Genomic DNA, 26,227 nt, shown 5'->3' on the forward strand with positions numbered 1-26,227 from the left:
AAATTTTATAGCTGACTTTATGACTAGACTTTGTTTTAAAAAAAAATAATAAAATAATTCCAGGTATTTGAAAGGCAAGTCATATTCATGATCAGATTTTTTTTCTTTTAATCTTAAATAGATTATAGCATTTTAAACTGGAAGAAGGTTTATTTAGAGGTTATTGAATCTGATTCTTGTGTTACAGAAGAGGAAACAGAGCCAGAGAAAATTAATTTACTAATGTCACATAGGGAGTAGATAACTTGAATTTAGGGCTTTCAACTCCAAATCTCATACTCTGACTGCTAAACCATGAACTTGGTAGCCAAATTCCGTTGATCTTAAAAGTAATTTATATTTTATAGGACCAAGTATTTTACAGCATTAGTTTATTTCTATCTAACACATAGTTTTGTAAGTAAATTAACCCATCCAAATGAAAAAAATCAACATAACCACCACTGATTAGATATTAATATACCAAGTTACAGTATATGAAAACATGATCAAACTTAAATAACAGTGATACTGTGTCCCCTAAATACATCATTGACAAGGTCAACTTCAAAGAAGTCAAAGCTGATACATTCTAAAGTCCAAAAACAAATGCCTCAAGATCAGTCGTTAATATAATGGTGGGTAGAAATGCTGCAAAATGGCCTCTAAGACACATAAGAATATGAACTCAAGATTTTTGCTTTTGGACAAAGACTCATCAGTAACGAGGGGAAACAATTTTCATATGAAAATAGAATGTATATGTGATAAAGACCTGCCTAATTTCTCTAGTAATACAATTTGATTTTCTGATTAGCTGTCTTATTCTCTCATTCTTGTAATTTTGTCAGGTCAATTAACTGGAGTTCAGTGCCAGAGAGAAAGGAAGTCTGGGCATCGCTGGCTTCATTAGATGTCAGCAACTTAGGTGCATTTCATAATACAATCTGTGCAGGATAATTTAGCCTATAGTTGTTAATGGTATAGCATTGACTTTAAGGGGTATATGTGTGTGTTTGTGTGTATGTTTTGACATTCTTTTGAAGTAATTCAAATGGGTCAAATAAAATGAGAAAGAACGCATAAGTAGAAATATGTATAGAAAGATTATATATACATATGTATGTGTGCATATATATATTTATTTAGTTGTGTTTGTCATATATATACTTATGTGCATTGTGTATATATGTATTATGCATATGTGTTTGTGTGTGTGTCTTTTGTTAACTATCTCTAAGGCAGGGGAGGGGGGAGAGAAGAAAAGAAAGGAAAAAAGGAAGCTACATGATAATTTTATTATATTATTATATCATATATATCATTTTATTTTAATTTTATTTGCAAGTTGTACTGATAGATTTACAGGGTTTTTTTTTTCTATTCCACTATTTTATGGAAATGCTTGTCTTATTTCTTTAGTCCAAAATAAAATAAAGAAAAAATATTTTAAATGAATTGCAGGGTCAAGAAGAAGACAGTTGCCCTCCTGAATTCTACTGCAAGTAAAGGAGTTCAAAGTTCTGGGTTTGAGTTCCAGATCTGACCCTGTGCTCTGTAACCATAGCAAGCAGTTAACTTATTTGAGCCTCAGTTTCCTTATCTGAAAAATTGGGATAATATTTGTAAAACCTACTCTGCCTGCCTGTTAGAAGGAAAATGCTCTGTAAATTTAAAATTCTTTTGAAATTTTATTGAATGTTCACTTTGTACCTAGTTCTGTGACAATGTCTCTAGGCTTCAAAAAGAAGCTGACTATGTGGACTCTGCTCAGAAAAAGCCTACATTTCAGAAAGGAAGAGAAGACATATCCACATCAAACTCTTTGTGACCAAGATCGTATTATATAACAACATTCAAATTTAATAACACTAATTCAAAATAAAGCTTCAAAACAAAAGTTAGTCAGTGTGGTGCCATAGAGCCAGCGTCAGTGTCAGGAAAAACAGGCTCAACTTTTGCCTTTTACACGGGAAAAGGTTCTTAATTTGAGGTCTATGGATCAATTTCATGAGGTCCACAAACTTGAATGAGAAAAAAATGCATCTTTATTTCAGTTAAATTGGTTTCCTTTGTAGAACTCTGTATTTTATTTTATGCATTTATGAAAACATTATTTTGAGAAGTGGGTCTGTGGACTTTGCAAAACTGCTCAAGCTGTCTATAACAAAAGGTTAATGTGTGTGTGTGTGTGTGAGTGTGTGTGTGTGTGTATTCAGTCATTTTTCAGTAGTGTCCTATTATTCATGATCCTATTTAGATTTTTCTTGGCAAAGATACTGGAAAGGTTTTCCATTTCCTTCTCCATCTCATTTTACAGATGAGGAAAACTGAGGTAAACAGGATTAAGGGATTTACCTAGGGTCACACAACCAGTAAGTGTCTGAGGCTAGATTTGAACTTATGAAAATGAGTCTTCCTGACACCAGACCAGGTGTTCTATCCACTCCTAATGCATACTGGCTATATGACTCTGTGCAAGCCATTTAATCTCTTAGTGCCACAGGTATCCTTTCTAAAATGGTAAATTACAGAACAGTTGCTGACTTGCATTGCCAGATTCCCTCACCCTCCCTATTCCCCCCATGGTCAAAGTGGTCTGCTAGTTATTTGAAATTTAATTTTGAATTGAACACTATTTTAAAGGAACTCATATTCTAATTATACACTGACATGATAAAAATGCTAAATGGCATGATTCCAACCATTAGGGTAAGTAGGATACAATAAGGTTCAAACTGTGTGGCCCTGATCATGAGAGGAAATGGGATTGGTGAAGGGAGAGATTAGCATGGGCTAGTGGTGTCAGGAATGACTTCATCTGCATTGGCACATTTGGTTAAACACATGTTCATTCCATGCTGATTAAGCACATTCTCTTGCCCTCCCCTCTCTCTTTTTCTGTTTCTGCAGAAGATAGATGAAGAGAATGAGGCAAACTTGCTAGCAGTCCTCACAGAAACATTGGACAGTCTCCCTGTGGATGAGGATGGATTACCCTCATTTGATGCACTGACAGATGGAGATGTGACCAATGACAACGATGCTAGCTCTTCGCCTATGCCCGACGGCACCCCTCCAACTCAGGAGGCAGAAGAGCCGTCTCTAGTAAGAACCCTTCCTACTGTTTAACAGGAATTGGAGTTGCCTCTGGCTACCCGCTGCATGGGTATGATGTAGCAACAATAAGGTTTGGATTCTTAATTTAGACTGAAACAACAACAAAGACAAAAAACCTCAGAGCATACTGAGTGTGAAATATTAAGAATTTCTCTCAAATGTTGAAAATGTAATCCTCCTTAAGTTCTTGTAGTGGTTTTAAAATGTGTAAACTGAAAAAAAAATAAAATAACCAGTGCGATAGGAGCAATCCATAATATTTTGGATAATAGGTGGTGAATTTTATTTGCACAGCTGATATAATTTGGTTCATTCATTAAGCTGTTCAAAAATGAATTATTATATTCCTGTTCCTAGGCTAGAGCTTTACAAATAACATTAACTCAGTACAGTTACTGCTATCTATAAAGCTCTATGGTAGGAATTGACTATGATACAAAGGCAAATAACATGTGGTTTCAGGCCCCAAGGGGTCTCCAGTCTAGCAGAGGAGATGTTATGTGCAGAAATAACTATGATAAAAATAAATAAAACAATGACTACCTAAGAGAAATATTGGCAAGGTGAGAATTCACCAAGATGTACTCTCTGGAAAGTGCTATGTAAGGTATTGTGGCTACAAATACAAAAAAGAGAGTTCCTGCCCTCAAGAAACTTACATTCTATTGAGGAGATAGGGAAATGAATGTAAAAACAAAGAAGTATTCTGTAAGAAAAATAAGAGAGAAAACACTAATACCTGGGATTAGCAAAGAAAGTTTCCCAGAGTCAGTGACATGGAAGTTGAGCCTTGAAGGAAGAAAAGGATTCTGAAAGGGAAAGATGAGTATGGCGTGCTTTCCAGAAGAAATAGAAAAGATTTCAAGAAGTGGCTAGTATTCCAATTTGGGTAAAATATACAGTTTATGAGGACGATTTGTATGAAATATGGCTGGCACAATTGTTTGGAACCAAATCGTGGAGTATTTTAAATGCCGAGGTAAGGAGTTTTATATTTTATCCTATAAGCAAAGGAAAGATTTTTTGAGCAAGAAAGGGACACGATCAGGTTTGTGCCTTAGAAAGATTATTTTGCTAGTTGTGTAGAGGATTGATTAGAAAGGGAAAAGGCTGGAAGCAAGGAGTTCAATTAAAAGGCTGTTACAGTAGCCCAGGCCAGAGGCAATAAGGACCTGAATTAAAGTGGTGACTGTGAGTGGAAGAAGGGAGCAGATGCAGGACATTCTGAGGAAAGTTAAATCAAAACTTGCCAACTGAATGATCATAGTGGGTGTGAGAAACAGATGAAGATGACCCTAAGACACAGGGAGGACCATGAACAGAAATCACTAGTTTTGGAGAGAAGATAATGAATTCTGTTTTGGACATGTTGAGTCCAAGATATCTTTTTATTGAGAGATCTGAGTGCTGCTTGCATCTGATTCAGGGATGACAAATGTTTTCCTGTCTTAAAATAGAATTAATTGTATTTTTACAATGTTATCTAGTGCTTAACTCATGAGTTTAAAGAATCTCAAAATTAGAGCTGGCAGGCACCTTCAAAGTCATCTGGCCCAGTTGTTCATTTTACAGATTAGAAAATCAAGGCCTATAGATTTGAAGGACCTAGAGAAAGCCTCATAGGTAGCTAATGGCAAGTCCATGATTTAAACACATGTTCTTATCATGAATCCAGCACTGCACTATTATACTGCTCTCCAAAAAATATGTCCTTGATGCTTCTGTTTTATTTCTGATCACTCTCATTCCTTGTTCCTACCCCATACTTTCCAGCATATTTTTCAGTATCCTCACCCATTCCATCTTTATATTGAAGTCAGAGTAGCGACTTAGATTTGAATTTATTTGGAGATTCTTATCAAATTCTTCATAGAATTTTAATACTTCATCCCCTACAACCAGTGCTGGTGTATTTGCTGCAATTATTTTCACAGTGGTCATTTTTCAAATACTTATCATGAGTGTTGCAGTATGAGATGACTAAGTATCTCACAAAATAATAACTCTTGTTACCAGCGGATGCACAATAAAACTATCTCTACCAACTCCTTTTCTTCCTCTTCAAAGAGTATCTTTCAACCCAGCCAGTCCTGCTTCCCATTCTAATTTTTAAAGAGCTTAGCAATAGATTCAGCTAAGAAAGATTATCCTGCAGCCATTTAAGGGGGGAAGTGTAAGGAGGCAAAGAGAAGAAAACTGGGAGAAGATCTGCAAAGATTTTGGTAACTGATTTCAACATCAAGAACAGAAGAGTTGCTACACTTGTATTCTAGTATCAGAGTATTGGATTTATTTATAGATTAGATATAAATGACACTAGAGGGAACAAAGATGGAGAAAATAGCCAAATGGTAACAAATATCTGTCGTAGAGATAGATGCTTAAGATGATACAATTGTGAGATCATTAAGGGAGCAATCACAAGGTATCAAAGGAAAGGGACAATTCCAAAGGCAAGAGGAAAAAAAAACTATGAATATTTACTTGCAAAGAAGTGCTTGTTTAAAAAAAGTTTACAAGTGATTATAATCCATAACTATTTATTAATACTGAGAAAGTCAGCTGAGAAAACCTCAACAGTCCACCTATATTGCTACTTTCTAATTTTTAAAAAATCTTTATTGGACTTATCTATTAATCAACTAACAAGAATTTATTGATAACCTACTGTGCTCAATACTACTCAATACCTACTGAGCCAGACACTGGGCTAGGTTCTGGGAGTACAAAGACAAAAATTATATAATCCCTGGTACAGAAAGTACAAATGACTCAGAGTTAAATAATAGGAGGAAGAATGGTTGAATTGTCTTCAGAAAATTATCAGTCTCTTTTAACATCCCTGACATAAAGGCCAACTTTCTTATTGCCAGAATTTGGTCAGTGGTGTTATGTGGCTGTGAGACCTAAAACATAACAATCTCTGAAGAATTTAAAATAATATCAGAGAGGATAGTGAAGACACATGGGAGCTGCATGCAGCTGCAACATGTAACCGATGAGGAACTTTAAGAATAAAGGATGTAATCAGAGAAATGTAAGACAGGAAGAAAAAAATGAGCTAGTCACAAGGACAGGGAATGATAGATGGACAGTCAGGGTGCTCTGCTTGTCTTTTCTCATTGTCATGAGAAAGCAAGGACAGCCTCCAGCACACTGGGTGGACTTGGACAAGAGACCCACAGAATTGGCAGTTATATATAGGTTAAAATCTGCATTGTTGAGGAGAATATCCAAACTGATTAAATTAGAGATCCATTTGGGCTTTTTAGTCAGAATTTGAGATGCCTGCAAGATACCCAGAAGGTGTTATCTAGCAGGTATTTGATAGTTTGACTGGATTATAGGAGAGAGTGTAGTACTGGATATTTAGATTTCAGAGTTGTCTATATGGAAATAGTACCTGAAATCATACTGATAAGTTCTCCAACAATAAGAGTGCAAAGGATAAGGGGACTAGAGATTTATAATGACCCAGCAAAGAAGAATAAAGATTGGTCAGATAAGTAGGAAAATGAGAAAAGGGGAATGTCATGAAATCTGAGGAAAGAATGAGTATCCATGAGAAAGAAAAGGGTGTTCATCACTGTCAAAAACTGCCCACAGAAAAAGAAAGAGGAAAACTGAGAAAAGGCTAAAGGTGCTCACCATGAAGATCTCTTTAATAAATATTTAAAAAGAATTTTTGTTGAGTTACAGGGTTAGAAGAAACCATATGACAAGGATTTTGAGGTGTGGGCAGTGAGGAAATGGAGCCAGCATAGATGCTGCAGAAAAAAAGAAGAAAGAAGAAAGAAGAAGAAGAAAGAAGGAGAAGAAGAAGAAGAAGAAGAAGAAGAAGAAGAAGAAGAAGAAGAAGAAGAAGAAGAGGAGGAGGAGGAGGAGGAAGAGGAAGAGGAAGAGGAGGAGGAAGAGGAGGAGGAAGAGGAGGAGTGATTTAATAGAGGAATTGGCATTTTCCTTGTCCTTGAGGCAGGATAAAATTTCTGCAGATTTAGGAAGAGTGTAGAAAGATGCACTAAATGATGCTTGGTAATTCTGTGATGTTTTATTGGTATACATGACTTCCTTTTTCATCACCCTTAACCATGTTTCATTTCTTCATCTCAGGTTTCACATTTGTTTCATTTATGACATAAGGGCATACCATGTACAGTTATCTAGTGTCACTGCCCTACATGTTGTTCATATCCTGCTTATACATTTTTAAAAGCCCCAGAACTTTATGAAGCAGACTTTGTATTTGGAGATTTCTGATCTAGAGATGGAGATGATGATATAGGATGTGCTTCAATGCTGAGAACTTCCATAGGTACATAGGTGTACCTTCACCACAGCACATGTTAGATGTTCTACTCTGTTCCTTTCATGACTTGTATGCTTAGTATTAGTTGAGTAATAGGAAGATAGCTGACTATTGTCTTTGGAGGGAGGCACTGTGGCTTGGAGGAAAGAGCCCTGAGTTTGGAGTTATAGGAGCTAGGTCGAAATGCTGCCCCTGTTACTTACTACCTGTGTAACCATAGACAATTCACCTAATCTCTCTTTTCCTCAGTTTTCTAATATGTAAAATGCAGAGGTTGGTCTAGATGGTCCTTGTCATACCTTTACTTAACTTTTCTTCTTTCTGTTATAAGCAGAGATTCCTAACCCACTCCCTCTTCCAAAATATCTTATGGCACTCTAAGTTTTAATAGTACTGGTAGATACAATTCAAAATAATATATTCTTCCATCCAGCAACAAGTGCCTCAATTGGATAATTTATTTTTTTCCTATTTCTGAAATCCTCACAAGTATCATGAAAGCTTTTCTTATTCAAATGACCTATAACCTAGTGGTAGTGGTTGGGGAATTTCCTTGGTGTGTGTGGGGTGGGGTGGGGTGGAGAAGGTCGATTTTGTGATGCCTTACAGGAAAAACAAAACATATGAAAACAAAGAGATGCACCAGTCACCCACTCCCTTGCACCACCTAGAAGGACAGAAAAGGAAGCTCCTTCATTAATTTTTAATATAGTTTCAAATCCTTTTACTTAAAGGTTGCTTTTTAATGAAAAAATCCTTTTGAGCTATTTGTGCTCCACTTGTTCAGATTGATGTAGCCAATTTTAAGTAAATATGTAAAAAATTCTAATAAAGTATTCTAATCCTTAAAGATGCATAACTTTTCTTTCTTTTCCCCTTCCCTGATATGTTTATAGCTTAAGAAGCTCTTACTGGCTCCAGCCAACACTCAGCTAAGTTATAATGAATGCAGTGGTCTCAGTACTCAGAACCATGCAAATATTAATCATAGGATCAGAACAAACCCTGCGGTTGTCAAGGTACAAACTTAATCTTTGTAATAAGGGGGAAAAAGTAACAAAGAGTTTTCTGCTTTCAGTGTAGAGCAAGCAACAGATCTATATGTATTAATCTGGCTAACATCCTGCAAAGATTTCAAAAATGTCAAACATGAAATGGAATGGGTTCCAGAAAAAATACTTAAGCTACTTTAAACTGTGAATAGTTTAATTTTGCTTCAATGTGGGGTGGTGGGGTGGGGGAATGGGGAAGTCTCATTGGCTGTTACTCTTTCTATGTTTCTATTATTACTACATGGACTTGTACAGTATACAGTAATATTTTTCTGATTACTTGGTCTTGTTTATGAGCAACTCTAGGATATAGGATTATCATTTGACCAGCTGTCTAACTTAGAAAGATAATTCTAGCATCTCAGCAAAAGATCTCTATCAGCTATTAATTGGATGGAAAGCTGTCAATGACATAATTCTGTTAGCTGACTGTATTAAACAATGTTTGTCTTGCCATTCACTGTAACTGAAAACGGAGCTTTTAGGGGTACTTAAGAGAGTTGTGAATACTGGGCCCAAGCAATCAGCAGCAAATTAAGGTTTAAACCAGCCTCTTTCTTTTGGGTTCACAGTAAAGGCGCTGTAGGGTCTTGTTAGTTACATGTTGCTGAGTAGGAACATTGAAATGTAGGAGAAATGAAATAAAACGCCGCATAAATGTCATTTAGGAATTTTAAATGTAATTTTCTTTCCTTGTTCTGCAAACAATTATTCACAGCTCATAGATCTAGTACACTTAGACTGAACACTTCATTGAAAATCTCATCTCTTCAGAAAACCTATATCCATTCTGATAAGGTTCAGTTCACTAATTTTACTTTTTTATGCCTTGTTTTTAAGACCGAGAATTCATGGAGCAATAAAGCGAAGAGCATTTGTCAACAGCAAAAGCCACAAAGGCGTCCCTGCTCGGAGCTTCTCAAGTATCTGACTACAAATGATGACCCTCCTCAGACCAAACCAACAGAGAGCAGGAACGGCAACAAAGACAAATGCCCTTCCAAAAAGAAGCCCCATCTCCAGTCTCAGCCGCATCATTTGCAAGGTAGGCTTGGGACCTGAAGACAGAATATTGGCTGAGATGTCAGTGGTGAGGCACTGGAACTCAGTGGCTCTGAAAAAAAAGACTTGGTGATTCTGTTGCTTGTGTTACTCTCTGTGTGCAGGAAAGTCAGAAACTCTTCACTACAGAAGGAAGGACCAGGGAAAAGAGACAAGCCTTCCTTGGAAATTATTTTCACATATTTTTTTAAGCTAATATGCAGGTTAAATCACAACTCACAAAAGGAACCTGAAATGTACACTGCAGTTCTGGTATTGGGGGTGAAAGGAGAAGAAGTGACTAAGAATTACAATATCAGATGATATTTATATGAACATTACTAAGATAACTGAAGTTCTAAAAAGCTTATCCACCCAGTTCATTAATGAGTTGCTTTTCATTGTTGTTGCTTGGAGGTTTTTTTAAGGGGTAGGAGGTTGTTTCCCCTACCAGTGAAAAAATGGAGGAAGGCATGGTTAATTTGTCATATATTTCTTAAGAGACAAGAAACAGTATCTTGATAGTTCCTCTCCTGAACATAAATGCTTAATTTCCATTGCCTATTGCATTGTATATGTTTTCACCCTTGATAAAATATAAATTCTTGAGTTTAAGGACTATTTCATTTCTTTCTTTCTATTCTTCACTCTTAGCACCCTTAGCTGACACATAGTAGGTGTTTAGTAAAAGCTTGTTCCTTGCTTGCTTGATTGCTAGTTGGTATTGTAACCTTAGGAATAAAGTTTTCAAGTCTTCATTTCCACCACCCCCCATCTTTCTTTCTAAAATATTGATCGTCCAGACTAAACTGAACATCTGATATCAGTTGACTTTTCTCATCTAGCCCTTGGTTAGAAGAGTTAGTAGTTCAAGTCAGACCAGGAAGATTTTTTTTTTTTAATCTCTGCTAATAGATTTGACTTGGATCCAAGGGATGTAGGTTTCACTTCTGACTCTGACACTTACTAGCTACTCTGGCCACCAGCAAATCATTTAACTTGTCTGAATCTTAGTTTCCTAATCAGTAAGATGGGGATTAAATACTGAATATTACCTACCTCACAGGGTTGTTGTGAGGAAAACATTTTATAAAACTTAGAGTACTATAGAAATGCAAGTTATTGTTATCCTGAGTATTCTCCAATTTTTCCCTTTACTCCCCCAGACACATTATAGTTTTATAATCCCAAGAGAGCTTATTTGAAGTTACTGTTTACTTTAAAATATGCCTGTTTCCACTTTGGCTCTACCTGTAAAACTTGTTACAGTCCAGTGGAAATAGGTGTATTTTGAAGTGGCAGGTGTAAAGATACCCTGTTTTTCTTTTGTTTCCTATAACTTCCCCTTCCAGCTACAGGTTCCCAACCCCTGATCCCTGTTTTGAACCATGATAATTACATACAGGTATGTTAATTGTTTGGGGCTGGTGGTGGTGGTGGTTGTTTTGTTTTGTTTTGTTTTTTCTTTTTAAGTAAACATCTTCATTCTCAGGATATGAAATTGCTATCTCTTTTCTTTCCCTCCCTTATATAAGCATAGTATCTTGTGAGAGTATCTTTTACTACTCAAAGTAACATCTCTCTTTGGCTTTCCATAATACCTAGCTCTTTAGTCACCCTCAATACAACCCTTCCTATCCAGACACTGAAACATAGTTAACATTCCAGACTTCTCTGTTTCCCACTGAACCAACCTTCTTTCAAAGTTGAAGCTTCTCCTGCCTTCGAGCAGACAAAGCAAGTTGAGCAATGCAGAAGTCATCAGGTGAAGTCTGGAATGGGCAAAGTGAAGGTTCAAGGGGCATGATTTCTCACGAGCCATACCCAGGTTTTTGTTCCAGTGTTTGATTTTGTGTTCCACCCAAGTCATTCCATGCATTCAGGAAAGCAAATATGGCCATAGATTTATTTTTTGGGGGTGGGGGGATGCTTTCTTGGCTGTTAATCAGAATCTAAATAGTTGATTTCCCCTCCTCTTTAGAGCATAGTGGTAATTTTAGAAAGTGCTAAGTTCATTGAATATAATATAAATAGCTATTGTAGATGAGCAAAACATTTCCTGCCATCGATGCCATTAGCTTTTGCATGATTGTTTCTCTCCATGTGTTACTGTGAATATTCAAATAAGGCTAATCCCAAAGCAGGAGTGAGTGGTGTGTGATGTGGTGGGAAGAGTTCTGGGCTTGGATTCAGAGCACATGAGTGTGTCAGCTCTATGGCTTACAGGTCTGACCTGGGGCTAGTTACCAAACCTCTCTGATCCTTAGTTTCCTTATCTAAATTGTACAACACAAGGTCTGGACTAAACAACCTTTGAAACACCTTCCAACTCTAAATCTTAGCCTCTACTGAAAAGGCTTTCCTTTCCAAGTACTATATTGTTGATGCCTATTAACCAGTGAGGAATTGCCCAACCCTTAGGATTGTTTGTTGTTGTTTTTGTCATTGTCATTGTTGTTTTCTAATCAAACATGATATCAAGCACAAAGTTTCAAGCACAAAAGAATAGGGAAACTTACTAGCTGTGTGACCCTGGGCAAGTCCCCAGTTGCCTCACCAAAACAAAAAACAAAACAAAACAACAACAAAAAAAGAATAGGGAAAATACAGAATAAGAACTATAGCCATTACCTTTTTAAAGGCTACAATATTTTATGTATGGTTCTCATACTTACTGTTTTATTAAAACCCTGAGATTCAGATTGCCTTTGAGTTGCATGTGACTCTTGGTTTTTACCTTAGCCTTTAGCTCCATGCAGCTAAGACTGGTTCTTAGTCCAATTGCCGTCCAAATAGTTACTTCTGTGAGGACTAAGATTATTTATAGATGTGGTATTAGATAGAGGAGTGGGCTTAATGTAGGTAGCAGTCTAACTTTTTGCCATTTCCTGTTAGAATTTTATCTTGGTAGGGGCTGCTAGGTGGCACAGTGGATAAAGCACCGGCCCTGGATTCAGGAGGACCTGAGTTCAAATCCGGCCTCAAGACACTTGACATTTACTAGCTGTGTGACCCTGGACAAGTCACTTAACCCCAATTGCCTCACACACACAAAAAAAAAGCATTTGATTTGATCTTGGTAAATGTGATTGCCCTTTCCCTTCTTGCATTTGGAATTATTGACCAATATAGAACTTCTCGAGAAACATAGTGAATACTGGACTAATGTTGGAGACAGGAAAATTTGGGTTCAGATTTTGCCTCTGCCACTATCTATGTGAACATAAGCAAGTAATCTAACCTTTTGGCATACCAATCAGATCTAGCAGACTATAAATTACAAAAAAAAAAAAAATGCCAGGCTGCATCTGTCGAAGAAATATTTGGAACAAAACCAAAATGTAAATTAAATAAAATAAGGTACCTACCTTTTATGTTAGCATTTCAGCCATCATAAGGTAGTACATACGTTATTTTGCTATATAGCAAATGGAAGTGTATACTCAATTTTGTTTTAGAAAAAGCCGTTTTCTTCTTCATGATGTTTTTGGAGTTTACTACCCCCAAAAAAGCCCATTTATAAATATGTTAAATGATTTTAAGGGATTTGTTATATTGAACATACTCAAACTAAAAATAAAGTCACCTCATTAATCTAGATCTGAAAAACCCAATCAATCTAAGTAACTAATACATAGAAGAAATTGTGAGGAATGGTACTTCTTTCTGCACACTCAATAGATAATGATATAACATTTACTAATTTTAAGGCGTAAATCTAATCTCATGACTTGCAATGTGTAAATAAAATTTATCTTTGTAAAATACTTTTTTTCAGATTTTAATTTGGAAACAATAAAACAGTTTCTATCTTAGCAACTACAACTGATGGATTGAATTATTTGAATATCTGTTGAATATTGTCCATGCACTTAGGCAAATAAAGGGGGCTAAATTATAGCTTTCCTCTAATACAAATAGACCCATACATACTTTTTTGCTCAATCTGGTTGTTTGTTTGTTTGTTTGTTTTTTTCCCTTCCCCTCTGTTCATTGTACATGGCTGCCAAAGTTAAAGCAATTGTCAGTTATGTTTGGGTGAGAAGAGTTATATTTTATCTTTCTAATTTAGGAAGGATTCCTGTAGGAGATAGAATTGGAGATGAACACTGAAAGAGGGGAAGAGACTTTGCATTGCAACTCTTATGGGTATCACCAGTTAGAAATGCAATATTTTGGTTTAGTTTTTCCTCATATTACAGTATTGGAGTAGTTGAAGGCCCCTCTATAAGCCACCTTTGCAGATACTCATCATTTTCCAATATCCATAATCCATCAAACAATTTCCTGTAATTTGGATCATTCTGAACTAAGTTTTGGCCTCACAGAAGCAAACTATTCTCAGAGCTCGATATAAAATTGTACATTGTTGAAGTAACATCAGCTGAATATTCATAACGTTCTGTTGCCTTGTAGTTACTCTGCTGTTCTCATTTCTAGACAAACCAAATCCTATATTCTCAATTAAATGAGAAAAAAATGCAATTTCCTGTGGTATTGTGTAAAATCTCCCTCCTTTTACAGGGATCACATGTCTTGGGGAAAGTTTTAGTTTTCTGTGTTTTCAAATGACTATAAACATAGTGCCCTCCCATATGTAGTTGTTCTTGGACTTTGACCATCTGGTCTAAGATTCCTTCATGAACAACTTCACTCAGTCCTTGGCTTCCCCGGCATATTTCAAATTCTGCTATTGGAAGACACCTGGTAGAAAAAAAACCATCTTCATAATTTTCAGTATTTCATCATCAGTTTCTCTTTTTTCCCCCTTTAGCCAAACCAACAAGTTTGTCGCTTCCTTTGACACCCGAGTCACCAAAGTAAGTATTAAAAAGGGGAAACAATATAAAAGGGGGGAGGGAGCATTGATACATTTGGCTACAGCAACTCCATTTCAGCTTGTTTTTATAAATGTCCCCTATCTTCCAGTGATCCCAAGGGTTCCCCATTTGAGAACAAGACTATTGAAAGAACCTTAAGTGTGGAACTCTCTGGAACTGCAGGTAAGACAGGTGTTTTAAGGGTTTTTGTTTGTTTTTTTTTTTTAGTGTGGTTGTTTTTTGTGAATTACATAGTAAAATGTTGCAATGTTCTCCATATGACTAAGAGAGCTGAGTGTAGGTAGTAAAAAGATGAAGCCAAAAAGAAAACCGAACATTTGAGTCTACAGGGTGTCTCAAAAGTCTTAGTGCAGTCATAAGGTATTAATTTATTAAAGCTTAAAACTGCACTGACATTTTTGGGGGGACACCTTGTATTCTTATATGTATGTTTTAAAGAAACAAAATGTCCATTTGTAGTAGTTATCCACCCAGGGAATACAGTCACATTACAGAATATGAACAAGCTAGGAATAACATCTAACAGGTTTTCATGCACTGAGAAAATTTTTTAAAGTATCTTTGGATGTTGGAAGAACAAGTACCTCCAATGCTTTGGATTTTTGGCCTCACCTGGTCAGATTTAATCCATTATTCTAAACATCATAATGTCCCCCATACCAAATATGGCACCTGCCAACCTCGAAGTTGCTCACAAGGATTGATCTTACAACAATGTCTTTCGGGGCTTGGTGTTTGAGCTCCACCTGAAAGTGACTCCCAGCTTGTCTGAACAAAAACAACTCTGACTCTGGGTGTTGCTGATAAGAGTAGAAGAAAAGCAAAGTGATGAAGGGACTTTCAACCAGCACCGTGGTGCCTGCATGCACTGTGGTCATTGTTCCTAGGTCTAATTTCACAGTTCAAGTTTGCTAAATTACCTTCTACGGAAAGGACCATTGCATGCCTTGGTCAAGAAGCAGAGAAATTAATCTCATATGGCATCTCCATTGAGATTTATATAGGTATAAATGCATTGTATCCATATATAAACTCCTGAAATATGTGCATAATATATGTATATGTGTATATACTAACACACATATTAATTATATACACATTAGTATTGTATATATCTATACAATTTATATATATATATATATATATATATATATATTACACACCTATTTGTCAGTTCCAGCCATTTTATTGGGAGAAGAACACCTGGTATCCTAAAATAGCTTTGTAGTTTTAATTATACTCTATTGGAAGACTGAGCATTTCTCTGTAACTTATTGTCCAGCAAATGTTGTTTTATATTGTTTAGTTATAAGTTTACTGTCATATACTCTATGGGAAAAGAATTAGCAATTCTGAAAAGCAATTTCATAGTTATCTAGACACATTTAAAGCATCTTTAACAATATTTATTTATGTCAGCAATCCAGTATTCATATTATTACTGAGGTATGTTTTCTTTTGGGCATTGCTGAACATGTTTTAGTCAAAATAGCAACCAATCACAAAACATTCACTGATTCACAAATATTCATCTTTGTGAAGCAAATGTGCCTAAGTGCTATGAGGATACAGAGTAGCACAAAATATTTATCTCTTTTCGCATGGAACACACAGTCTAATTTGAAAGGTACACACAAACATATGAAAAAATAAATAACAATTAAATAAATGGCTATAGTTCAGATTCCATTGCCCCAAAAGAATAAACTTTTCTTCTAAATCACATCCACTCCTCTCTAAGCATCTGTGTTTCTATTGAGGGCACTGTTGTCCTTTCAGTAATTTGGATCATTCTGAACTGAGTTTTGGCCTCACAGAAGCAACCTATTCTCAGAGCTCGATATAAATGGTAGCCTTCACTCTTTTCTCTCTTTTACCCTTCCACATTTCTTTTAACCATCTCTTCTCCATCTTGCATGATCACTATCCTAGTTCAGATCGTCATTGCTTCTCAATTAAACTGTTGCAAAAGCCTCCTAATTGAACTCCTAGCTTCCATTCTCTTCTTTCCATGCACCATCCTCCACACAGCTGCCAAAATACTTTCCCTAACATGCTAACATGACTGTGTGAGACCTCCTCTGCTTAAGAATCTTCATTCGATTCTCTATTGACTTTAGGCCAGGAGTCTTTAACCTTTTCATGTAATAGACCCCTTTGCTAGTCTTCTTAAATCCTGTAGACTCCTTCTCAAAATGCTTTTAAATGTGCAAAATAACCTGTCTAAGATTGTAAAGGAAATCTATCATATTGAAATACATTTATATATACATACACACATACATACATACATATACATATACATATACATATACATATATACATACACACACACATATATTCACAGACCCAGTTTAAAAACTCCTGCTCTACAATGAAGCATAAACTCTTCAGCTGGGTATTTAAAGTCCTCACAACTTAGCTAAAGCCTGTCTTCCCAGCCTTATTTCATCTTTACATGCTCTATATTCCAGCCAAATGGGTCTATGTGCTGTTCCCTAGACTCAGCACTTCCATCCCTTGCCCCTTTGCCTTTGCATAGTTTGGCCCCATATCTGAAATGCAATCTAAGAAATATTACAGAGTGCAGTTAATTACCAAGGGGGTGGTATAGACAATGAATTCTATAGGGGTTCATTGGAAGGGAATTACTGAGTGCTAAAATGGTATCAGAAGGCTTCATGGAGGACAAGCGAACTGAACTGTATCTTAAAAAAAAAAAAGACGAATAATATTTATATAGGTGAAGAAAAGAGGAGAGCCCTTTTAACTTGATGGAGAAACCAAGCAAGGACATGCTGAGAGGAAAATGTAAGAAATAGTTTAGGAAATAGTAGACATGTACCAATTTGAAAGGAATATAGATGTCATAAAATATACCAAATGATGGAACACATACCTTCTTATTTGGGGGGGTTTCCAAGGCTCTTTTCTACCACCTTCCCCACCTCTTCCCCCTCTAATATTAAGATAATTTAAATTATCTAGATCTCTTCAAACTGTTCTGAACCTCTATGTTATTTTCTCTTAATGATTTTGTTATTGTTGTCATGAATAATTTTTACTCATCTCTTTTTTGATGGAGTTCATATTTAATTAGTCAGGATAAGTTGCTATTCTGCTATTTCTTTTTTATATGGACTCTGGCCAAATGGATAAAATAACTTTTTGTAGTTGAATATATATATATATATATATATATATATATATATATATATATATATATATATATATATATAAAATATTATAATGTTATCTCATCCTCTGTGGATTCTCTGAAGGCGTCATTGATAGAATTCCAGTAGCAGACAGAAAAAACAGTAATAATATACACTTTATGCTATTTCTATATGACCTTGATTTCTGATCTCTTTTGCTAGGTCTCTGAATTTTGAAAATTTTCTGCCCCATATAGCCTAAAAATGATACATACTTATCATGGTAACATCTACTAAAATGTTCATAAGTTTTTTGGATAAGTGCTATTTCTGGGATATGGAGAACAACAGTTTGGTCTGTGATAATAATTCAGTCCCACTGTAGTTTAGTGATAGGGGTGTGGAGGGGTCACATGGATTGCATTCTTATCCTTCAATCAATTTCAAATAGAAACAGTTCTAGGGGGTGGCTAGATGGCGCAGTGGATAAAGCACCGGCCCTGGATTCAAGAGTACCTGAGTTCAAATCTGGCCTCAGACACTTGACACTTACTAGCTGTGTGACCCTGGGCAAGTCACTTAACCCCCATTGCCCCGCAAAAAAAAGAAAAAGAAAGAAAAAAAGAAACAGTTCTGGGACAAACTGTTATCGTTATTCTTTTCTATTCCCGTTCTTTGGATTATAATTGCTGAACTAGATGGCTGTTGAGGTCTTTTCCAACTCTGAGATTCTGCACTTGTTTAAACTTTGTTAGATACATTATATTTATTATTATTATGGTTATTATTATTATTACTATCATTATCATTGTTGTCATCATCATCATCATTCCTGCTTTTTCAAATGATGAAACTAAGGCACAAAGATGAAGGTTGCAAAGCTAGTAAATGTCAAAGTCAGGATTGGAAACTAGGCCTTAAGAATTCAAGTATGGTACTCAGTCTTCCACTCTGAAATCCCTCCTTCTTTCCTCTGAAGGGTAAAAGACATCCTACATAGAATCACAGTATGGTCTCTGGGAAAGAAATTCAAGGTGATATAATCCAATCTCTACCTAAAGGAGGAATTTCCTCTTTAGCATCACTGACAACTGGTCATCCAGGCTCTGCTTGAAGGATTAGGGAGATGTGAGCCTCTCTACCTTTCTAGGCAGCTCACTCCACCTTGGGATAGCTCTAATGATTAGGAAGTTCTTGGTCTCTATAACTTTTCACCCTCAGATCCTAGTTCTGCCCTTTTGAGTCAAGTAAAACAAATCTAATCCTACCCCCCCTCCCTGGCCTCCTTTTTCCACATGACAGCCCTTTACATATTTTAAGATCACAATCATGTCCCCAATAAGCCTTTTCATTTTCCAGCCTAAACATTTCTGATATTTTTAAGTGGACCTTTTTATAGCATGTTTTTGAGTCTTCTCACAAGTGCAAACTCATCAATATTCTTTCTACTCCCCCGGATGTCTTCTCAACAGCATCACCAACAGCCTTCCATATATACCCTCTTCCTTCACCCTTCCTTCACCTTCCCATTTTAAAAAAGCATGATTAAATCAACTCTGTTATTGTTTCTAGAAGTGTGTCAATCCATCTCTTTAAAGCTCCACTATAACATTTTGGACCAAAGCGCCCTTTCCTGACCCCCACTCTTTAGGTATCTTCCGCTATTATGAGCTTCTTGACTTGCTTTTCTATTTATTCTTCTGCCCCCCACCTTAGGGCAATGCTTGGAATATAGTAAGTACTTAATAAGTGCTTTTTCAATTTTTTCTCTCACCCAGTCACCTTGAAATTTGGTGCCCAGAAATATTCTAGATATAACCTGATCAAGGCAGATTAGAAATCTGACTATCACGTTAAGTCAACAAACATGTATTTATTCTGGAAACTATGCTTCTGTTAACAGAGGCCACTGTTATATACGTTGTTTTTTTCTAGATACCTTATCACAATGTCAAAATCATATTGAGATTGTAACTGTTTACAAATCTAGGCCCTTTTCACATAAGGTGCTACCTAGTTATAATCTCTACTATCCTATAGTTGTGCAGTAGATATTTTAAAACCCAAGTGCAGGACTTTGTATATATGCCTATTAAATTCCATTTTATTAGATTTAGCTTTTTAGATACTGATTCTGTCATCCAAGGTGTAAGCTATCACTGCCAACTCATGTTGTTGACAAACATGCCATATATGGTTTTTTTTTGTTTGTTTGTTTGTTTTTAGTGAGGCAATTGGGGTCAAGTGACTTGCCCAGGGTCACACAGCTAGTAAGTGTGTGTTAAGTGTCTGAGGCCGGACCCGAACTCAGGTACTCCTGACTCCGGGGCCGATGCTCTATCCACTGCGCCACCTAGCTGCCCCGCCATATATGTTTTAATCCAAGTCATTAATAAGGGAAAATCTACAATAGCACAGAGATGAGTATAGAACCCTGCAACACTTCACTAGATACCTTCTTCCAGATTTATATTATGTTTATTTTATTTCAAATGTAAAAGTACTAGTTAACATGAATATGAATAACATGAATATGAAAATGACTAATTTCTGCACATGAAAAATAAGGTTTATTATATTTCAGAAACTTCTTATGGAAATGGAAATTATAGAATCATAGATGTAGGGACCTTAGAAGAGGTCATCCAGTGTAATCTCTTCAATTTATGGAACTTAAAAATACAACCAAAAATGAATTTAATTTAATTAGAAACTAAAGATAATTATTTAGAAGTAAGCAGCAGAATAGGGCTTTGAACCCAGGTCCTCTGACTTCAAATCCAGTACTCTTTTCACTCTACCTTAGTGATGGGATAGTCAACAAGATTCAGATACTTTTGGAACAAATAAATGTTTCCTGCCCCATCTGTAATGTTTTTTGGAAGAGCAGGAGGAATGAAAAAGGAAGTTTGCTTTATTGGCTGATACCATCTGGTCTGTTGTCTTTGAGATCGTCCTAAACTAGCTCTTTCTAGCTAAGAAAAAAAAAACACTCCACTTCACTTTACAGGTGTAAAACTGATTTGATTTCAAAATGGCTTGAATAAAGCAAGAAGAGAGTAAAAAGAAAGCTCGTGTGGCAGAAAACATTTAAAACTCTTCCATCCTCAGAGCTCTACACTTTGCAACTTGAAGTGCTAATAGGAAGAAAATGCCAATTCAACAAGTGTGTCCATTTCTTGCTATTTGACATGAATAAACATAGCTAGGAACTAGAATCATAAATCCCCAGGTGACATAGATGAGTGGTTTCAGTCAGTATCTTTAACAGAAGCTGACTTCAGTGGTTCCATTCTTCATAAAAATCCTGGTCCGCATACCACGAAACCAATCTGCAAATTTAATTATTTCCTTTTGTGGCCTATTACATAATGTTACTCTTGATAGTCTTGTTTTTGGAGGCTTTTGTGATGGAGAAAAATTCTTAAGGACTTAGTATGAATTTCATTCCATATTAAGTTTAGTCATTTTCTCCTTAATAAGTGATCTACATCACTGTACAGTCCACTGAGCAGTCACGTACTTGTATTGGGAGCACAGGGTTTTACCAGGATTTCTGGATTTTGTAAACTGAATCAGTGTCCTTTAAAGAAACTTCATAGAGGTCACTTAATTCACTCTTGTGCCAGCAGAACCCTAGAGAAAGAGATTCAACAGGTTTACTTATTTGACAACACTTGCTGTCAAGCATTTTTTTCCATATGTCAAACCATATGTTGTAGTTTCAATGAGATTTCTCCTTTTTTCTGCCCTCAGTGGAGATGAAAATTTTCATATACAAAATTTGGAAGTCACAGTTAAATTATCCCAGTCTTCTTTTAAGTAGACTAAATCAACCATAGTCCCTTTAAAATTGTTCTCATAGGACTTACTTTCCCATCCTATATTCACTTTTGTGGTTCACTTCTCAACTTTCTTCAAGCTCTCCACATTTATAAAAATCTGGGCATTGCAATTCACTTGCTTCCTTATTTGTGTGAGGAAAACTACTGTGTCTTGGATTCCCTTGGGACAACATGGGGATATTCCTCATGTTTGTTAGAGTAGGCATCATGTTTGTAGGAAAAAGCTTAAAACTGGCATCTCATCTCATCATTTTTTTTCCTTCAGATACATTTGACACATAAATTCAAAACACTTAGAAAGTTATTGATGATTTAGTAGTTAATTTTGAGAAATGATATAGAATACTTTAAAGCAAACAAAAAAGCCCAAATCAGTGGATTGATAGTATGTACCTCAAATAAAAGACAGAATTTATCATTTTCCAGAGTCGCCCAATTAAAAAAAAAGAACCGTACAAAGAAAATGGGTTTACAACATGTCATGAAAAAATACTTTGTCTTTTACTTTAAAAAAGACTTTAAAAGGATGATTGTGGAGTGTGTACCACTTCTTCCAGATTTGCTGTGCAGAAGTACGTAAGTGTGAGTTATATAGAGGTACTTGTTTATTATAGAGCACATTTCAATGCAGTAATCATAAATATTGCTAAGGTTGTGCTCTGTTGAAATATGACCTACATACTCTTGATTGTTTGTGTTACGTGATTTGTCTGACACCCATTACATTCTGGGTAATGGCAGCCATTTGTTGCTGTGCACAGCAGGCTCTTTTGACAAAAGAAAATAGGCAGCAATAAAAAAGCTATAGTCTGAATTACATTCTGCACAGTGCTGCACTGCTGAGAGTTTGTGCGAGTGTGTTAACAATGCTCTGAACTGCCTCTTGTCAGCCTTCAGCCTGTAATGGCCATCTGTCCTCACATAAATCTGTCAAAATCTGCTAAGTTCAAGAGAGAGCAGGGTATATACCTTGTACTGTCAACACCAAAATGTACACATTCACCAAGAAATCAGGGTGCAGGAAAAAAAAAATCCAGAGGTTATGGAAGGCATTAGCACTATTGATTTGGGCTCATGGCATGAAATCAAGATTACCACGATTAGGATGAAGATGACAAAAGGTGTTGGTGATCAGACATTAAGTGGTGAGTTCCTTTCTCCCTCCTCGCCTCCTTTTTACCTTATGCAAAAAGACTTCTGTGCTCTGTCAGATGGGTTCCTACCCAATGCTTAAAAGACAGGAGGGATTCCCTGTTCATTAGGAATTTTTAAAAGTTTGGCTCTCCTGAGAGAGAGAGAGAGAGAGAGAGAGAGAGAGAGAGAGAGAGAGAGAGAGAGAGAGACAGAGAGAGACAGAGAGACAGAGAGACAGAGAGAGAAGAAAAGCTGCTTTGACCTTCTGATCTTAAATGAACCTGAGAACTAGACTTCAAATAGGTAGCACACAAGCAAGAAATTCTGTCCTAGGATATTTTCTTGTAGCTCTGTCAGACTGAAAAGGTATCAATCAATGACAAAAAGTTTGGACAGTGGTCTGAGTTGTACTTTTGTTGTTGCTTAACATCATCAATTCTAAAATATACCAAATTACTTTAATTATTTACTTGTCTGTTTCAATAAGTACCCTTACATTTATTGCAGACCATGATTCACAATCCTGCTTGCATGACACACCTTGCTATCTCCAGTTATCTAGTTTGTCTATCATGAACAAGTTTTCACTTTAGATAATTATTTATATTATGTTGCTTATTGTACAATATGCAATATTATATTTATATATATACACATAGATCACTTTAAGTGAAGTGGTAGTTGTTTCTAAAAATAAAAGCACAATAAGACCTCACAAACTACCTCTTTCCTCCCCCCAAAATTTTTTAGAGTTTTGATGTGACTTTAGTCTCAATAGGAATCTACAGTATGACATGGTAGCCAAACCCACTAATGTTATTTTAGGCTACATAAGCAGAATATAATATTGAGAGCAAAGAAAGTAATAGTCCCTCTGTACTCTGTGTATTTGGGGGTGCCATATTTTAAGAAGGACATTAACAAGCTGGAGGGCAGCCACCATAGTGAGGGGCCTCTAAACATGTCATATGAGGAACTGTTGAAAGAATTAGGTATGGTTAGTCTGAAAAAAAAGAAGACTCAGGAGGGATATAATAAGAGTCTTCAAATAGTAGGAAGGCTATTATGTGCAAAAGGGATTAGACTTAGTCTCTGTGGCTCCAGTGGATGTGACCAAAGGGTAGAAATTATTTCAGTTCAAAATAAAGAACTTCCTAACAGGTAGGGCCATCTGAAAAGAAAATAAGTTACCTCATGTGGTATCCTATGCGATTCCCAACTACTATAGAGATAGTGTACTCAAACAGAGACTGGTTCTCTGCCTTCTGGGGATTTTGTTGAGTGGATTTATGTTTAAGGATTAATGTTGGACTAGATGATCTTTAAGGACATTTTAGGCAATAAGATTTTTATCATTTTGGAGAATTAGGAATTAATTAAGAAGTAATGGACAAAGAATTTTAAGTTTTCAAGACTGGAAAGAATTTTTAGGTCTTTAAGTATTCATTTCCTTGGATTTTTGTTGTTGTTTTGGACTTAATTTTCTTGAAGGTAGGAAATCATTGGTGTAAAAAATTCCCTCCACTAATTGACAATATATCCATAACTTATAGTTAGGCTAAGGGACTTGCCCATAGTCACAAAACTAATATTTATAGACAGGACTTCAACCCAGGTCTTTCTGACTGCAGGGTTAGCCAACCCTCTTTTCATTATAGCCACACCACTAGGGAACAGTTTTGTCATCTGTAAAATGAGAGGATTTACCTAAATGGCCTTCAAGGACCCTTCTAGACCCAAATATCTGATCCTAAAAGCCGCTGAAAAGCAATACTATTTCCATTTTAAATCACTGATCCTTTGTATTATATGAGACTAATTTCTTTGTAATAGTAACCTAATTTCAGTTTTATAAAATTCAGGGTTCTGTAAAGAATTAATTGTTATTCGAGGTTTTTATGCTTCGGTGCGCACTGGCCTGGGGCTCTGCAAACCGCACGGTGCTCCACCCACTGGTTGTAGCCATTGCCAGGGCTCTGGCACCTCATGTCATCACCACTCACCAATGCCTACACAGACCTGGCAAAATTATGATTGGAAGCCTAGTGAGGGCAGTCATGTGACTGTCAGAGCGGTCATCCCATTGGCTGGAACTGTGTGGGGTGTTTCTAGGTTTGGGGGAGGAGAATTGGGCATTCTAGGTGGAAGCTGGAAAGTGACAGGCGTTCTGCTGCGTCTTTTCAGCTGATTCCTGGGCGGTGGTATTTTTCAGGTATTATAATTTCACTTTCCTCATTTTATTTCGTTTCCCTTGATCCTACTAATCCTGTTTGTTTTTTTTTTAAGTTCGTTCTTGTTAAAATAAATCTTGTTCTGTTTTGAGGGAGGCTGCTGGTTTCCTTCCTTGTCCCAATATTGCGGTGAGCCGCTTAGCTAGCACTCCCCAATTAAAAATTGGTGCCCACAGTTCCTTTCTTTGACATATAATTCAACCAATAGATTTTTAAAAATTTTAACACAAAACACTATAGCTTATCAAGAGATATAAAAGATCTCTGCCCTCAATGAATTTACAGCATGTAGAGTTAGAAAAATATGTGTATGCCCACAAAATAACTAACAATGCTACTATGTTCTGCATAAGTGCAAATGACTCATAAACAGTCAGTGATATAGATGTTCTAAGGAACAAGAGGTAACCCATGACCTGAGATGATCAAGGAGAACAATATAAAGGAAAAAGATGTTTCCATGATTTTGGTCCAGGATTTGTTTAGTTATTTTCTATGACACATTAAATGGCCAAATGGTCGTTGTGTTGCTTACCTAATGCTCTCTTGAGAGACATGTCATCTTGTACCAATTGGATAGATAGATGGTGAGGCTTCATCTTTATTTCTCTGTCATGGCCTCAACTGTTTCTTCCTATTCATACCCCTGAGTTAACCACTAAATATATATTCACCTCTAATCTAACAGCCCTTTTCCCACTAACTGGATCATCAAGGACCAGTTCAAACAACCTCTGTATGATTTAAGTTGTCTCCACACCAAGAATAACATCCAAGGAAAATCTCCTGCCAGAAGTTACCTGTGCCTTCTTCCATTTCCATCCCCCTTTGGCTTCATTCTCTTGATTCTAAATCAAGAAGATTATTAAATACAATTTCCTCATTTCTTTAAAGATTCTCTTATGAGGAACATCATCAAAATTCTTCCAATTTCTTTTGGAAATTTTACTTTTACATCTGAATGGTTTTTCTTATGTACTCTGTATTCAAGAAAAAAAAAATAAGTAGGAGCCTGTGCATTGGTGCTGGAGAAAATGTGGATTGCACTGGGAAATGGCTGATTTCAAGGAAGAAACTCAAGGAAATTTCAAATTTGATTTATTTGCAGATGAGAGGTTGAAGGATAATATGTGTTTCTGACAGGTGTTCTATTCCGAAAAATAAAAACCTACCAACTCTTGCTTATCCACAAATGGATCTGCTGCATTGTATTTTAGTCCCCAGTAACATGGAAAGCCCAAACTTCCCTACTGGAGAGAGAGACTGACAGAGGTGGAGGGATATAAGTATATAATTCCTGAATTTGGATGCGTGCAGTGCCTCATTGAGTATATTCCTTTGGCTAAGTTCCAAAGCCAAATGTAAAAGTATTTGAGAGTAATAATTAACATGGCTTTTCTGTACCTTCTGCCCCCTCAATTGGACAGATTGTACTTAAATGCCAAAATTGTGCAAATGGTGAAATTAAATTGAAAAAAAAAATTCCCTATCCCTATCCCCTTTTATAAATGACTAAAGGG

The 26,227-nt window shown here is 36.3% G+C and overlaps 1 protein-coding gene across 6 annotated transcripts in view; it reads left to right on the forward strand.

Annotated features, from left to right (window-relative positions):
- PPARGC1A (PPARG coactivator 1 alpha) overlaps positions 1-26,227 on the forward strand; it is a 773,930-nt gene that overhangs the window by 724,176 nt on the left and 23,527 nt on the right. For all 6 annotated transcript variants that reach the window (XM_043970970.1, XM_043970972.1, XM_043970967.1 and 3 more), the window contains 5 exons: positions 2,893-3,087; positions 8,302-8,424; positions 9,298-9,502; positions 14,273-14,318; positions 14,428-14,501. In XM_043970970.1, coding sequence (XP_043826905.1) covers positions 2,893-3,087; positions 8,302-8,424; positions 9,298-9,502; positions 14,273-14,318; positions 14,428-14,501 — 643 coding nt within the window. The remainder of the gene's footprint in view (positions 1-2,892; positions 3,088-8,301; positions 8,425-9,297; positions 9,503-14,272; positions 14,319-14,427; positions 14,502-26,227) is intronic.

The sequence above is a fragment of the Dromiciops gliroides genome, chromosome 6 (genome assembly GCF_019393635.1).
Source record: "Dromiciops gliroides isolate mDroGli1 chromosome 6, mDroGli1.pri, whole genome shotgun sequence".
Classification (NCBI taxonomy): Eukaryota; Metazoa; Chordata; class Mammalia; order Microbiotheria; family Microbiotheriidae; genus Dromiciops; species Dromiciops gliroides.